The sequence below is a fragment of the Orcinus orca genome, chromosome 2 (assembly GCF_937001465.1).
Source record: "Orcinus orca chromosome 2, mOrcOrc1.1, whole genome shotgun sequence".
Lineage (NCBI taxonomy): Eukaryota > Metazoa > Chordata > Mammalia > Artiodactyla > Delphinidae > Orcinus > Orcinus orca.
In genome coordinates, this window is record NC_064560.1 from 99,373,386 (window position 1) to 99,389,166 (window position 15,781).

A 15,781-nucleotide genomic window follows, 5' to 3' on the forward strand; every position below is an offset into this window, starting at 1 on the left:
CCTTGTCAGGGAGGGTGCTTTACTCTCCGGGAAAGTTTAGGAAGTGACATGTCCATCTAAGGATAGGGCTGGACTTGAACTTGAGCTGGCCAGTGCTGGCCCCATGCTCCAAACTACCATGTGGTGCTGCTGCCTCCTGTTGGGTCCCTTCTCACCTGCCTCCACTCTTTCCACAGGGTCCGGAGACAAACAACCAGCCGGCCTCCCCCAGCAGGGGGCAGACCCAAGCCCCAGCCCAAGCCCAAGCCTCAGGTGCCACAGTGCAAGGCTCTGTATGCCTATGATGCTCAGGACACAGACGAACTCAGCTTCAATGCCAATGACATTATCGATATTATCAAAGAAGGTAAGTGCATGGCTGGCTGGGACAGCCTCCAAAAAGCATATGGTTATATTTCTATAAAATCTAGTATAAATGTGAAAGGAATTTATGGGCTCCTCTCACTGAAACTTGCAGAGGTAGGTCAGGTTTCAGGCTGATCAAGACTCCAGCTTCATTTTTAAAAAACACTTCTTTCAGCTCTGCCCTCTTCTTTGTATCTGTTCCCTCCTCAGGCTGTTTTTCCTCATGGTAGCAAAAAGGCTGCATCAGTTCCAGGCCAACAGATCAAACCATCTCTGAAATCCGCTTTACCTCTGAAACTTCTCTTAGCCATTGGACAAAAGTCCCAGCTATCCCTCAGATTGGACCAAACTGGTCATGTGCCCATCCCTGAATCAATCTCTGTAGCAAGGCAAAGGCTGTACCCCAAGTGGGTTAGACCTGGCAGGGACTGCCCGAGGTAACGGGAGTTAGGCCTCTCCCACCCAGATTTCATGGCTTCCTCCTAATGAAGGTAGATGGAATGGAAGCTAGGGAGACAACTTGTAACATCTATTATAAAAGTGGTCTGTGGGCTTGGCTGAATACTTTATTAATTTGGTAAAGATAAGTTAGAATATAATATACATATAAGCAAACATTATTCCTTATGGAAGCATTAAAAAACAAAGATGACTCTTAATTTAGGATGTTAGAAAAAGCCCCATGAATGACATGGCATTTGCGGTGAGGGATGGGAAGACTGACGGAGAGAGGAGCCATGGAGGCCAGAAAGAGTGGGTCCTTTTAGGAAAATGAGCCGACACTCAACCCAGGTGCAGAACCCCTGAGGAGATGTCATGGGGGATGAGATGAAGCCAGAGTGGCCTGGTCCTAGAGGCCCTGGGTGTCAGGCTCAAGACAAGTTGTCAGGAGAGAGTAGAGCCATCCAAGGTGTATGAGCAGAGCAAGGACAACCTGAGTGGACAGTGGTCCATGGCAGGGCTAGCTTTCGGGAAGAGGTAGCCAAGGGCAGTTCTAGGAATCACCTGGGCTCACTCCCAGGAGAATTCCAGGTCCCCAGACCAACCTCCTTCTAAATGTTCTCTGGGTGCTCTTTTTATCTCCTTTAGCCATCTGGTTTTCTACAGGTGTTAATATTTTAAGTCATTTAGTATCCTTCAAAAGTTGGAATAAAAGAAGTATTGAAATAAACTCTTAGTAATACAAACAGGATTTTTATCACCAGCTTTGTTCAGCAAAAATATGGGAAGTGACCTAATATGCAGTGATGGGGATTAGTTTAATAAGCTTTGCTATATCCCTTCAGTGAACTTTGATGCAAAAATTTTTATGTTAAAGATAATGATGCAAAAGTATATACATTATTGAAATGGAAAAATGTTCATGGAGAAAAGGAAAAAGTTAGGTTAGCGACTGTGGACTAGTCTCATTTTTGTAAAAATATAAAACACATGGAATAGAAAAATGTTTTCTAAAAAGACATTTTTAAAAATAGAAAATGTTAAAGTGGTCTCCTTAAGTGTTGAACTTTAAGTATTACTTTCTTTTCACTTCTCAATATTTTCACAATTTTCTAGAAATAACGTACTGGATATAATTAAAACATATATTTGTGTAAAATGTAGAGTCCTAAAAGTTATCAAAACATGCTATAAATTATTGCTGTAATTTAAACAGTGTGGTGTGAGTGCAGGAATTGACATAGATACAAAGGATAGAATAGCATTCAGAAGCAGACCCTTGTTTGCATAGGTATTTAATAGATGATAAATGTGGCATTTGAAATCAGGGGAAAGGATAGACAATTACTTTCCATTTTGAAAGGAAAATAAAGTTTGATCTCTGCCTCATAAACAAAATAAATATCAGATAAATTAAAGATCTAAAACTATATAATTAAATTACAAAAGTCTTAGAAGGAAACCTAGAATATTAATCTTTGGGTGAGAAAAATCTTCCTGTGGAAGATGTCAAACTCAAAAACCATACGGGATTTAACCTCATAAAAAGGCTAAATTGGGCTTCCCTGGTGGCGCAGTGGTTGAGAGTCCACCTGCCGATGCAGGGGACACAGGTTCATGCCCCGGTCCGGGAAGATCCCACATGCCGTGGAGCGGCTGGGCCCGTGAGCCATGGCCGCTGAGCCTGCGCGTCCGGAGCCTGTGCTCCGCAATGGGAGAGACCACAACAGCGAGAGGCCCGCGTACCGCAAAAAAAAAAAAAAGGCTAAATTAAAACCTATATGGTGAATAGCACTGGGAGCAAAGTTAAATTATGGAAAACAGACTAGGCAAAAATGTTTTACATATATAAATAGCTCTTCTATGTAAATAATACAAATAATCCAGCCCAAAAGTGGACAAAGGCTATTGAGGCAATCAGTGCACAGCAGAGCCTCCTTAACCATCAGGGACGTGCAAAGCAAAGCATTTCACCTGTGATATCAGCAAAGATTAAAATATGAGAGGGACTTCCCTGGCGGTCCAGTGGTTAGGAGTCGGCGCTTTCACTGCCCGGGCCCCAGGTTCAATCCCTGGTCTGGGAACTAAGATCCTGCAAGCTGCAAGATGAGGCCAAAAAAAAAAAAAAAAAAAAAAAAGTGAGAGTTCACATTCCCTAATCCAAATCCTTCGAGCTAACTGAGTTTCAGAAATCAGAGATGGGAGCTTTTTTATAGTATGTAACACCCCTTGCGGGTCCCAGGGAAACAGCTTAGATCAGCCTCAGTATTTCTGCTGTGGAACCTAAGCATGCAGTGGAAAGAGACATCATAAACAAGCCCATGTCAGTTCAGGTCAAGTTTTCCCATGAAATGAGTTACAGAAAACTTAATTTTCAGAACTTTCTGGATTTTGTCATTGCAAATAAAGTGTAGAGTGTAATATCTTTGGTTAGTCAGGGAAATAGGTACCTCCTTTCACTACTGCTGGAATAGACTTTGGGGAAGGAAATTTAACAGTATTTATCAAAATTGTAAAATCCCCATATCAAAATGATTACTTTGGATTTATATATTAACCCCTTCCCCCAAGATAAGTCCCAAATAAATTAATACTTACATGCATAAAAGAAACATAAAAGTCCTAGAAGTAAGTATAGAAGAGTTTTCTTTTTTAATACTGTCGGTGTGGGAAAGGATTTCTAAAAGTGATAGAAAACTAAGAAGCTGTAAAATCATCATCTGATTCAACTGCTCAAATATTAAAACGTCATAAAAATTTAATTAAAATTGGAAGAGGGGTATTTGTAACTCATGTGACAGATTCACTAGTATATAAAGAACTCCTAATCAACAAGATAAGAGACCAGCAACCAATAGAAAAATAGGCAAATGGTATGAACAGTGGCATATAAGCAGCTATAGAATACAGAAGCTCTTTATATACAGATATGAAATGATCTGTAGTATGTATTATTAAGGTTTAAAAAGTACAGAACATGTAGGATGCTATCACTTGTATACAAAAGAGGTTTTTTTGTTTGTTTGTTTGAATAAATGCCTTTATAGACATGAAATATCTCTGGAAGAAAGTGCAAGAAATAGGTAATACTGCTTGCCCTCAAAGAAGGGATCTGGGTAGCTGTTTTCACTGTTTATCCTTTTGTACTTTTGCAAGTACACATGAAAGTATTACCTATTACAAAAAATAAATTAGATTTTCTTACAAAGGATACTAGAAGGTGCATATTCTTTGATCCAAGAGTCTATCCTATAGAACTACTTGCATGTGGGCATAAAGACATTTTTTGCATGAACAATGAAAAATTGGGGAACAAAAGTCCATCAATAAGGGAATGTTATATAAAATTTGGTATGCAGTGCAGCTGTTTAAAAAATGAGTCATGGAAAGATTATTGAGTACTGAAAAGCAAGATGCAGAATAGTAAGGTATAGAATGGCCTGTTTAAAATGAATGTGTGTGTTTATAATCACAGAAAAATACATACCAAATTACTGCTGAAGGGACTGGGATTAAGCTGGGAAGTAATTACGGTGAAGTGTTGCAGATCACTTCTCCCAGAAAGGCTGTGAGGTGGAGTGAGGAGTGTGAAAGATGCAGTGGGGGAATAGCCACTGTGAAAGAAAAGGGGGGAAGCAGGGTTAGAGCCATCTTACCACAAGGTGACCTCACAGTCTGCTGGGCTAGCAGCTGCTCCAGAGCTGGGACTGCTCGCAGGGGAGGCTGGAAGGCTTAGGCCCCGAGGGAAGCAATGTCTCAAAGGCAGGGCAGATCCCACAGGGCCGAGAGCTGGAGACTGGCAGCAAAACCTCACATCTGGGCAGCGGGTTCTTCTGGAACGGGGCCTGAGTGGCACATCTGCATGTCTAATTTTCATTAAAATTAAGAAGGGAAAGAACATCCCCTTTGCCCGTGGGATGCACCCACACGAGCAGAGTGCATCTGGCCTGGGCAGAAAGCCTTGCTCACTGTCACCTCCACCATCTGTGTCCCTGCAGATCCTTCTGGCTGGTGGACCGGGCGGCTACGAGGCAAGCAGGGCCTGTTCCCCAACAACTACGTGACCAAGATCTGAGGCGCACAGACTCTGATGCACAGGACGAAGGAACTTCAGGCACAGACAGGGGAGGGGGACATTTGGGGGCTCTCCTTCTGATCCATAGCGAGCAATTGCTTCTGCAAGGCCTGGAGCTATTCTGGCATCTTGCCCATGGAGGACTTCCAAAAGCTGGGCTGGGGACAGGGAGTGTCACTCCATAAATGATCCTAAAAGGTAGCCTATTCACAGGAACCCCAGAGGGCAAACCAAGCACCCACTCAGATTTATTTATTCTATTTAAACCTGGTGAGAGGACAGGTGAGGTCCACTCAGACCTTGCTGACTCTAACAAAATAGCACCTGCTCACTCACCAGGCCCAGGGAATGGCTGTACGCAGCCACTGACAAGTGCCTTTAGTTGAAGAGCACATTTCTTTCATCCCTCTTTTCATTACCTGATGTACACATTCCTCGGCCACCTTCCCTCAGGGAAGACCCACTCTCTGCAGGTGGGGCTTGGCGTGAGCAGGCACTTCCCGTGCAAATGTCAAGGGCCCGCTGAGCCCGCAGGTGCAGTGGGTGCTGGTTTACACTTTGCTGGGCTGCAGGGGCTGAGGCTGGGCTGTCGGCCAGGCTTTCTCTGGGTCTTCAGTTGGAATGTGGCTGGCCCATGTTGGTTTTTGTGTTTAATGCTGTACCTATTACAAGAAGGATCTCTTTTTTTCGAGCTGTACATTTATAAAAACAGATCATATACTGTATATATAAAAAATCTCAAGATGATAGAAACATGTATGAATGTACTAAGTAGTATTCCACTGTACTTATTCATAAGATAGGATTTATTACAAAACTCACACCAGGTACTTACAGTTGTGCACTACTCCTTTTCAACTATAGAATCAGTGTTACTGCTTTCTAGCTCAATCCCTGCAAACCCTTCCCAACCCTCTCCTGTAGGTAATTTTCCCCTGCTGGCCCCCAACCCTGTGTCTCCTCCCCCTACCTCCTAAATAAATAAAGGAATCAGTGAACCACCTTGTTCTTTCATGACATCTGTGTGGCTTGGATTGTGTCCACTACCACAAGAGAAGGTATGTTGAAGTCCTAACCCCTAGCACCTTACTTGGAAATAGGGTCTTTACAGAGGTAATCAAGTTAAAATGGGGTCATTAGTGAGGGCCCTAATCCAGTACAACTGGTATCCTGATAAAAAGAGATTTGGACACAGATCAATCAACACACAGAGAAAAAGACGAGGTGAAGAGTCAGCCACCTGCAAGCCAAGGGAGGGGGCTTGGAACAGATCCTCAAAGCCCTCAGAGGAAACCGTTCCTGCCAACACCTGCATGTTGGACTTCCACCCTCTGCAATGGTAAGGCAGTAAATTTCTGCTGGTAAGCCACCCAGTCTGCAGTACTTAATTAAGGCAGCCCTAGCACACCAAGGCAGTGTTTATTGCAGTAGTAGTGAAAAGTTGGAAACACTGTCATATCCATCAATAAGGAAATGGTCATGGGGTACCATCACTTCTTAACCTCTCCTTCTCCCAGTTGCCCTCAGCCATTCTTAAGCTCCTGGGAAAGTAGGATTTGACCGCACACACCTCTTGCCATTTCAGGATCCCCAAGTCCATAGGAAAAAAATTATCAGGGATTACATATTAGGGGGAAAATACATCTGAATTTGGGGCAAAGTAAATAATTCTGTTTTACTTCAACTACAGAGAGCAAACTTCACTTGCTAACAATAAACATAGTTTAAAGTACATTTCAGTTCCATTTTGTGACCACCTGAGAGGAAACTACAGCCATAATGTGATGACATATGGAAAGGTAATTCTGTGGACACTAACAGTCTCTATATTTTACAAGGGACTTTCAATTTCACATTCCTGGGCTCACTGAGAGTTGGAGGAAGGAGACAGAACCAGAATTCAGCTGAGGAGCATCATGGACTCCCCTTGAGCAGACTCAAGGTGCAGGCTGCTTTCTCACGGGCAGGACCGCCCAAACCACATTCCTGTGTTACCATGAGCCCCTGTCCCAGCTCCCACGTGGCTCACCCAGGGCCGTGCTCAAGTAAGTGCTTAACAGATGTTGCCCGAATAGGTGACTGAATTGATGTGTATAGGTGAAGAAGACTTAAACATTGGTTTCCTCTCATTTCTGGATCCAGCCATGCCTGCCATTTTGTTCACTGATCAGTTAAACAGACAAGAAATTAGTTCAGGAACCACTTAACCAGGGGCAACATAAAGAGGATCAAGGGCCATCCCAGCCTTCTAGAACTTGCCATCCTGTTTAGGAGAAGGGGCATGTGTATGCACACAACACACATGTATAGCAGTAGAAACTGCATTGTAAAAATGTGACAGATTCCTTCAACTGATGGTTTAAAGAAGTAACCAAGAGTTGGTTGGTTGGCCTGAGGCGACCCAACACTGCAGCCTACCCGGGCTCTTTGGTGGGGCTAATGGCAGACTCCGGGAGGGCTCACGCCAAGGAGTACTTCCCAGAACTTCTGCTGCCAGTGTCCTGTCCTCACGATGAGACACAGCCACCCCCTGCCTCTGCAGGAGACCCTACAACGCTAGCAGCCTGTGGAACAAAAACCACATTCACAGAAACACAGACAAGATGAAAAGGCAGAGGGCTATGTACCAGATGAAGGAACAAGATAAAACCCCAGAAAAACAACTAAATGAAATGGAGATAGGCAACCTACCAGAAAAAGAATTCAGAATAATGATAGTGAAAATGATCCAGGACTTCGGGAAAAGAATGGAGGCAAAGATCAAGAAGATGCAAGAAATGTTTAACAAAGACCTAGAAGAATTAAAGAACAAACAAACAGAGATGAACAATACAATAACTGAAATGAAAAGTAGCCTAGAAGGAATCAATAGCAGAATAACTGAGGCAGAAGAACGGATAAGTGGGCTGGAAGACAGAATGGTGGAATTCACTGCCATGGAACAGAATAAACAAAAAAGAATGAAAAGAAATGAAGACAGCCTAAGACACCTCTGGGACAACATTAAATGCAACAACATTCGCATTACAGGGGCCCCAGAAGGAGAAGAGAGAGAGAAAGGACCCGAGAAAATATTTCAAGAGATTATTGTCAAAAACTTCCCTAACATGGGAAAGGAAATAGCCACCCAAGTCCAGGAAGCTCAGAGAGTCCCATACAGGATAAACGCAAGGAGAAACATGCTGAGACACATAGTAATCAAATTGGCAAAAATTAAAGACAAAGAAAAATTATTGAAAGCAGCAAGGGAAAAATGACAAATAACATATAAGGGAACTCCCATAAGGTTAACAGCTGATTTCTCAGCAAAAACTCTACAAGCCAGAAGGGAGTGGCATGATGTACTTAAAGTGAAGAAAGGGAAGAACCTACAACCAAGGTTACTCTACCCAGCAAGGATCTCATTCAGATTCGATGCAGAAATCAAAAGCTTTACAGACAGGCAAACGCTAAGAGAATTCAGCACCAGCAAACCAGCTCTACAACAAATGCTAAAGGAACTACTCTAAGTGGGAAACACAAGAGAAGAAAAGGACCTACAAAAACAAACCCAAAACAATTAAGAAAATGGTCATGGGAACATACATATCGATAATTGCCTTAAACGTGAATGGATTAAATGCTCCAACCAAAAGACACAGGCTTGCTCAATCGATACAAAAACAAGACCCATATATATGCTGTCTACAAGAAACCCACTTCAGACCTAGGGACACATACAGACTGAAAGTGAGGGGATGGAAAAAGATATTCCACGCAAATGGAAATAAAAAGAAAGCTGGAGTAGCAATACTCATATCAGATAAAATAGACTTTAAAGAATGTTACAAGAGACAAGGAAGGACACTACAAAATGATCAAGGGATCAATCCAAGATAAAACAATTATTAATATATATGCACCCAACATAGGACCACCTCAATACATAAGGCAACTGCTAACAGCTATAAAAGAGGAAATCGACAGTAACACAGTAATAGTGGGGGACTTTTACAATTCACACCAATGGACAAATCATCCAAACAGAAAATAAGGTAACACAAGCTTTAAGTGACACAATAGACCAGATAGATTTAATTGATATTTATAGGACATTCCATCAGAAAACAGCAGATTACATTTTCTTCTCACGTGCGCACGGAACATTCTCCAGGATAGATCACATCTTGGGTCACAAATCAAGCCTCAGTAAATTTAAGAAAATTGAAATCATGTCAAGCATCTTTTCTGACCACAACACTATGAAATTAGAAATGAAATACAGGGAGAAGAACGTAAAAAACACAAACACATGGAGGCTAAACAATATGTTACTAAATAAGCAAGAGATCACTGAAGAAAACAAAGAGGAAATTTAAAAATACCTAGAGACAGTTGACAATGAAAACACGACGATCCAAAACCTATGTGAAGTTTATAGCAATACAAGTCTACTTCAAGAAACGAGAAATATCTCAAACAATCTAACATTACACCTAAAGGAACTAGAGAAAGAAGAACAAACCCCAAAGTTAAAAGAAGGAAAGAAATCATAAAGATCAGAGCAGAAATAAATGAAATAGAAACAACACAATAGCAAAGATCAATAAAACTAACAGCTGGTTCTTTGAGAAGATAAACAAAATTGATAAACCATTAGCCAGACTCATCAAGAAAAAGAGGGAGAGGACTCAAATCAATAAAATTAGAAATGAAAAAGGAGAAGTTACAACAGCCACTCCACAAACACAAAGCATCCTAAGAGACTGCTACAAGCAACTCTATGCCAATAAAATGGACAACCTGGAAGAAATGGACAATTTCTTAGAAAGGTATAACCTTCCAAGACTGAACCAGGAAGAAATAGAAAATATGAACAGACAAATCACAAGTAATGAGATTGAAACTGTGATTAAAAATCTTCCAACAAACAAAAGCCCAGGACAAGACGGCTTCACAGGTGAATTCTATCAAACATTTAGAGAAGAGCTAACACCCATCCTTCTCAAACTCTTCCAAAAAATTGCAGAGGAAGGAACACTCCCAAACTCATTCTATGAGGCCACCATCACCCTGATACCAAAACCAGAAAAAGATACTACAAAAAAAGAAAATTACAGGGGCTTCCCTGGTGGCACAGTGGTTGGGAGTCCGCCTGCCGATGCACGGTACATGGGTTCGTGCCCCGGTCCTGGAAGATCCCACGTGCCGCGGAGCAGCTGGGCCCGTGAGCCATGGCCGCTGAGCCTGCGCGTCCGGAGCCTGTACTCCGCAATGGGCGAGGCCACAACAGTGAGAGGCCCGCGTACCAAAAAAAAGAAAATTACAGACCAATATCACTGATGAATATAGATCCAAAAATCCTCAACAAAATACTAGCAAACAATCCAACAACACATTAAAAAGATTATAGACCATGATCAAGTGGGATTTATCCCAGGCATGCAATGATTCTTCAATATATGCAAATCAATCAATGCGATACACCATATTAGCAGATTGAAGGATAAAAACCATATGATCATCTCAATAGATGCAGAAAAAGCTTTTCACAAAATTCAATACCCATTTATGATAAAAATTCTGCAGACAGTAGGCATAGAGGGAACCTACCTCAACATAATAAAGGCCATATATGACAAACCCACAGCAAACATTCTCAATGGTGAAAAACTGAAAGCATTTCCTCTAAGATCAGGAACAAGACAAGGATGTCCACTCTCACCACTGTTATTCAACATAGTTTTGGAAGTCCTAGCCACGGCAATCAGAGAAGAAGAAGAAAAAAAGGAATCCAAATCAGAAAAGAAAAAGTAAAGCTGTCACTGTTTGCAGATGACATGATACTATACATAGAGAATCCTAAAGATGCCACCAGAAAACTACTAGAGCTAATCAATGAATCTGGTAAAGTTGTAGGATACAAAATTAATGCACAGAAATCTCTTGAATTCCTATACACTAATGATGAAAAATCTGAAAGTGAAATTAAGGAAACACTCCCATTTACCACTGCAACAAAAAGAATAAAATACCTAGGAATAGGGAGACAAAAGACCTGTATGCAGAAAACTATAAGATACTGATGAAAGAAACTAAAGATGATACAAACAGATGGAGAGATATATCATGTTCTTAGACTGGAAGACTCAATATTGTGAAAATGACTATACTACCCAAAGCAATCTACAGATTCAATGCAATCCCTATCAAATTAGCAATGGCCTTTTTTTTTTTTTTTTTTTTTTTTTACATAACTAGAACAAAAAATCTTAAAATTTGTGTGGAGACACAAAAGACTCCGAATAGCCAAAGCAGTTTTGAGGGAAAAAAACAGAGCTGGAGGAATCAGACTCCCTGACTTCAGACTATACTACAAAGCTACAGTAATCAAGACAATATGGTGCAGGCACAAAAACAGAAATATAGATCAATGGAACAGCATAGAAAGCCCAGAGATAAACCCACGCACCTATGGTCAACTAATCTATGATGAAGGAGGCAAGGATATACAATGGAGAAAAGACAGTCTCTTCAATAAGTGGTGCTGGGAAAACTGGACAGCTACTGTAAAAGAATAAAATTAGAACACTCCCTAACACCATACACAAAAATAAACTCAAAATGGATTAGAGACCTAAATGTAAGACCGGACACTATAAAACTCTTAGAGGAAAACACAGGAAGAACGCTCTTTGACACAAACCACAGCAAGATCTTTTTTGATCCACCTCCTAGAGTAATGGAAATAAAAACAAAAATAAACAAATGGGACCTAATGAGACTTAAGAGCTAAGGAAACTACAAACAAGACAAAAAGACAACCCTCAGAATGGGGGAAAATATTTGCAAACGAATCAACGGACAAAGGATGAATCTCCAAAATGTATAAACAGCTCATGCAGCTCAATATTAAAAAAACAAACAACCCAATGCAAAAATGGGCAGAAGACCTAAATAGACAGTTCTCCAAGGAAGACATACAGATGGGCAAGAAGCACATGAAAAGCTGCTCAACATCACTAATTATTAGAGAAATGCAAATCAAAAGTACAATGAGGTATCACCTCACACCAGTTAGAATGGGCATCATCAGAAAATCTACAAACAACAAATGCTGGAGAGGGTGTGGAGAAAAGGGAACCCTCTTGCACTGTTGGTGGGAATGTAAATTGATACAGCCACTATGGAGAACAGTATGGAGGTTCCTTAAAAAACTAAAAATAGAATTATCATATGACCCAGCAATCCCACTAGTGGGCATATACCCAGAGAAAACCATAATTCAAAAAGACACATGCACCCCAATGTTCATTGCAGCACTATTTACAATAGCCAGGTCATGGAAGCAACCTAGATGCCCATTGTCAGACGAATGGATAAAGAAGTGGTACATATATACAATGGAATATTACTCAGCCATAAAAAGGAACGAAATTGGGTCATTTGTAGAGATGTGGATGGACCTAGAGACTGTCATACCAGTGAAGTAAGTCAGAAAGAGAAAAACAAATATCGTATATTAACGCATATATGTGGAATCTAGAAAAATGGTACAGATGAACCAGTTTGCAGGGCAGTAATAGAGACACACATGTAGAGAACAAATGTATGGACACCAAGGGGGGAATGCAGGTGGGGGGGGTGGTAGGATGAATTAGGAGATTGGGATTGACATGTATACACTAACATGTATAAAATAGATAACTAATAAGAACCTGCTGTATAAAAAAATAAAATTTAAAAATTTAAAAAAAACCTAATTTGGAGCAATACATAAATAAATAATAAAGTAACCAAGAACCACATGAGCAGGCTTGAACTTGGACCCTAGGCCAGAGGTGTTCAAACTTGCTGGACCAGCAGTTCCCAAACCCTTTACACTCTTCCATATTATTGAAGACCTCCAAGAATTCTGCTTTTGTGGGTTATAGCTATCAGTATTTATCATATTAGAAATTCAACTGAGAAAATTTTAAAACACCAACGAACACACACATTCTTATCACATGTCATATAGCCTCGGGAAGGTTCCACCATCAACTACTGACAGTGAAGAATGAAAAAAGCAAATAACAGGGCTTCCCTGGTGGCGCAGTGGTTGAGAGTCCGCCTGCCGATGCAGGGGACACGGGTTCCTGCCCTGGTCTGGGAGGATCCCACATGCCACGGAGCGGCTGGGCCTGTGGGCCATGGCCGCTAAGCCTGCGCATCCAGAGCCTGTGCTCCGCAATGGGAGAGGCCACAGCAGTGAGAGGCCCGCGTACCACAAAAAAAAAAAAAAAAAAAAAAAGCAAATAACATGCTAGTATTATCATGAAAAGGGTTTTGACCTCATGGACTTCTTAAAACTGGCCACATTTTAAGGACCACAGAGTGGGTAAGTGCTAATAAATGGAGGATGTCGCATGCAGGGAGAGCACCTGGTTTTTGGGCAGTTTTTTATTTTTGGCTGCGTTGGGTCTTTGTTGCTGCATGCAGGCTTTCTCTAGTTGCAGCAAGTAGAGGCTACTCTTGGTTGCGGTGCGCAGGCTTCTCATTGCAGTGGCTTCTCGTGGCGGAGCACAGGGTCTAGGCATGCGGGCTTCAGTAGTTGTGACACACAGGCTCAGTAGTTGTGGCTCACAGGCTTAGTTGCTCCACGGCATGGGGGATCTTCCCCGACCAGGGCTCGAACCCGTGTTCTCTGCATTGGCAGGCGGATTCTTAACCACTGCGCCACCAGGGAAGCCCGAGCGCCTAGTTTTCTGAAAACGTTATGCGAAGGGCCATCTCTCCACAGTGCTCAGGCAAGCGAGACTCACCCATGGAGAGGGCAAAGCTGAGCTTTCCCTATGAGCTTGCTCCCCCACGAGCGGGGGTGCAGACCACCCACACCCACCTGATCACACATGACCCGTCACCATTATTACCAAGTCCACCTTAGGAAGGCAGAAAAGGGTGAGGAGTGCAGTTTCCTTCTTAAAGGATGTTCCCTCCAAAGCACACACACCATGTCCACTCATATTCTGCTGGCCAGAGCTTAGTCACATGGCCTCAGATGCAAGGGGGGTTGGGAGCCTCTTGCTGGAGACAGTCACTGCACAGAGCAGCTTGCCCAGGGCTGAGAGCTCCCTCTCAGCCATGGCTCCTTCCAGGCAGAGATGCTCACAAGAACAAATGAGAGACAACATGGCTGTGCAGCCACAGAACTCAGAGTCTCCAACAGCTCGCTGCAGAGCAGGGCATGTGCACAATCCAAATCCTCTCACTTGTGACCCCTCAACTCCCCCAGACCTGAGTGGAGCTGGGCAGACCTGGGCTGGCCCTGCCTCTAGCACAGGTGGTTTTCTGGGCAGTTTCATTGGCAAGTGGGGATAGAGTCTGGGTTCAGGAGCAGAGCATGCATGGTGCATCTCTGGTGGAGAGCCTAACAATTTCACTGAACCCCTCACCTCTGTAGACAAAAGAATAGGAGCCACTCTGCGTTGTTGTCCCCTTTCCCTCGTTTTGTCTCCTGACGCCTGGCTGGTCTTCACAGTTCCTTCTGAATTTAGGAACTCACTTTTACTCCTCCCAGCTCATCTTGATCCCTTTCCTGTCTACTGTACGGGACCTACGCTGCTAACCAGCCTGTTCTAGTCTAAAATCTCCACTTTGCAAATGAGAAGGTGCAGGACGGTTCACTACCTCACCCAAGGTCACACAGCTGTCAACCAGACCAGCCACCATTTGAACCCTGATTGACCCAAAGGCCCATGTTTTTAATCTTTTCTTCAACTCAACAAATATTAAGGAGTTTGACAGTCTAATTGTCAACCTTTAAACTTCCAATATCTTTCTCTCAAAGAGCAAAAACCTAAAAACAGAAGAAAAACCGCACAAATATGACTCAACAGCTATAAATTGGTAAACTCTTTTGATGGGCCAGAGCTATGTCTAACACTTCAGAAAATACTACAAAGCTACAGTAATCAAAACAGCATGGATTGGCACAAAAACAGATATAAGGATCAATGGAACAGAATAGAGAGCCCAGAAATAAACCCACACGGTCAATTAATCTTCGACAAAGGAGGCAAGAATAGACAATGGGAAAAAGACAGTCTCTTCAGCAAGTGGTGTTGGGAAAGTTGGACAGCCACATGCAAATCAATGAAGTTATAACACACCCTCTCACCATATATAAAAATAAACTCAAAGTGGCTTAAAGACTTAAACATAAGACATGACACCGTAAAACTCCTAGAAGAGAACATAGGCAAAACATTCTCTGACATAAATCGTACCAGTGTTTTCTTAGGTCAGTCTCCCAAGGCAATAGAAATAAAAGCAAAAATAAACAAATGGGACCTAATCAAACTTACGAGCTTTTGCACAGCAAAAGAAACCATTAAAAAAAAAAAAAAGACAACCTACAGAATATTTGTAAATGATGTGACCAACAGGGCTTAATTTCCAAAATATACAAACACCTCATACAACTCAACAAAATAACAGCCCAATCAAAAAATGGGCAGACCTTAATAGACATTCCTCCAAAAAAGATATACAGATGGCCAACAGGCACATGAAAAGATGCTCAACACTGCTAGTTATTAGAGAAATGCAAATCAAAACTATAATGAAGTACCACCTCACACCAGTCAGAATGGCCATCATTAAAAACTCTACAAATAACAAATGCTGGAGAGGGTATGGAGAAAAGGGAACCCTTCTACACTGTTGGTGGGAATGTAAATTGGTGCAGCCACTATGGAAAACAGTATGGAGGTTCCTTAGAAAACTAGAGTTGCCATATGATCCAACAATCCCACTCCTATGCATATATCCAGAGAAAACCATAGTTCAAAAAGATACATGCACCCGTATGTTCATAGCAGCACTGTGGAAACAACCTAAATGTTCACAGACAGATGATAAAGAAGATGTGGTACATATATACAATGGAATACTACTCGG

The 15,781-nt window shown here is 42.0% G+C and overlaps 1 protein-coding gene across 3 annotated transcripts in view; it reads left to right on the forward strand.

Moving 5' to 3' along the window:
• Nucleotides 1–5,878, forward strand: part of MYO1E (myosin IE) — a 204,905-nt gene extending 199,027 nt beyond the window's left edge. For all 3 annotated transcript variants that reach the window (XM_004274688.2, XM_033437039.1, XM_033437038.1), the window contains exons 27-28: nucleotides 177–346; nucleotides 4,785–5,878. In XM_004274688.2, coding sequence (XP_004274736.1) covers nucleotides 177–346; nucleotides 4,785–4,861 — 247 coding nt within the window. In that variant the 3' untranslated portion in view covers nucleotides 4,862–5,878. The remainder of the gene's footprint in view (nucleotides 1–176; nucleotides 347–4,784) is intronic.
• Nucleotides 5,879–15,781: the final 9,903 nt, after the last annotated feature.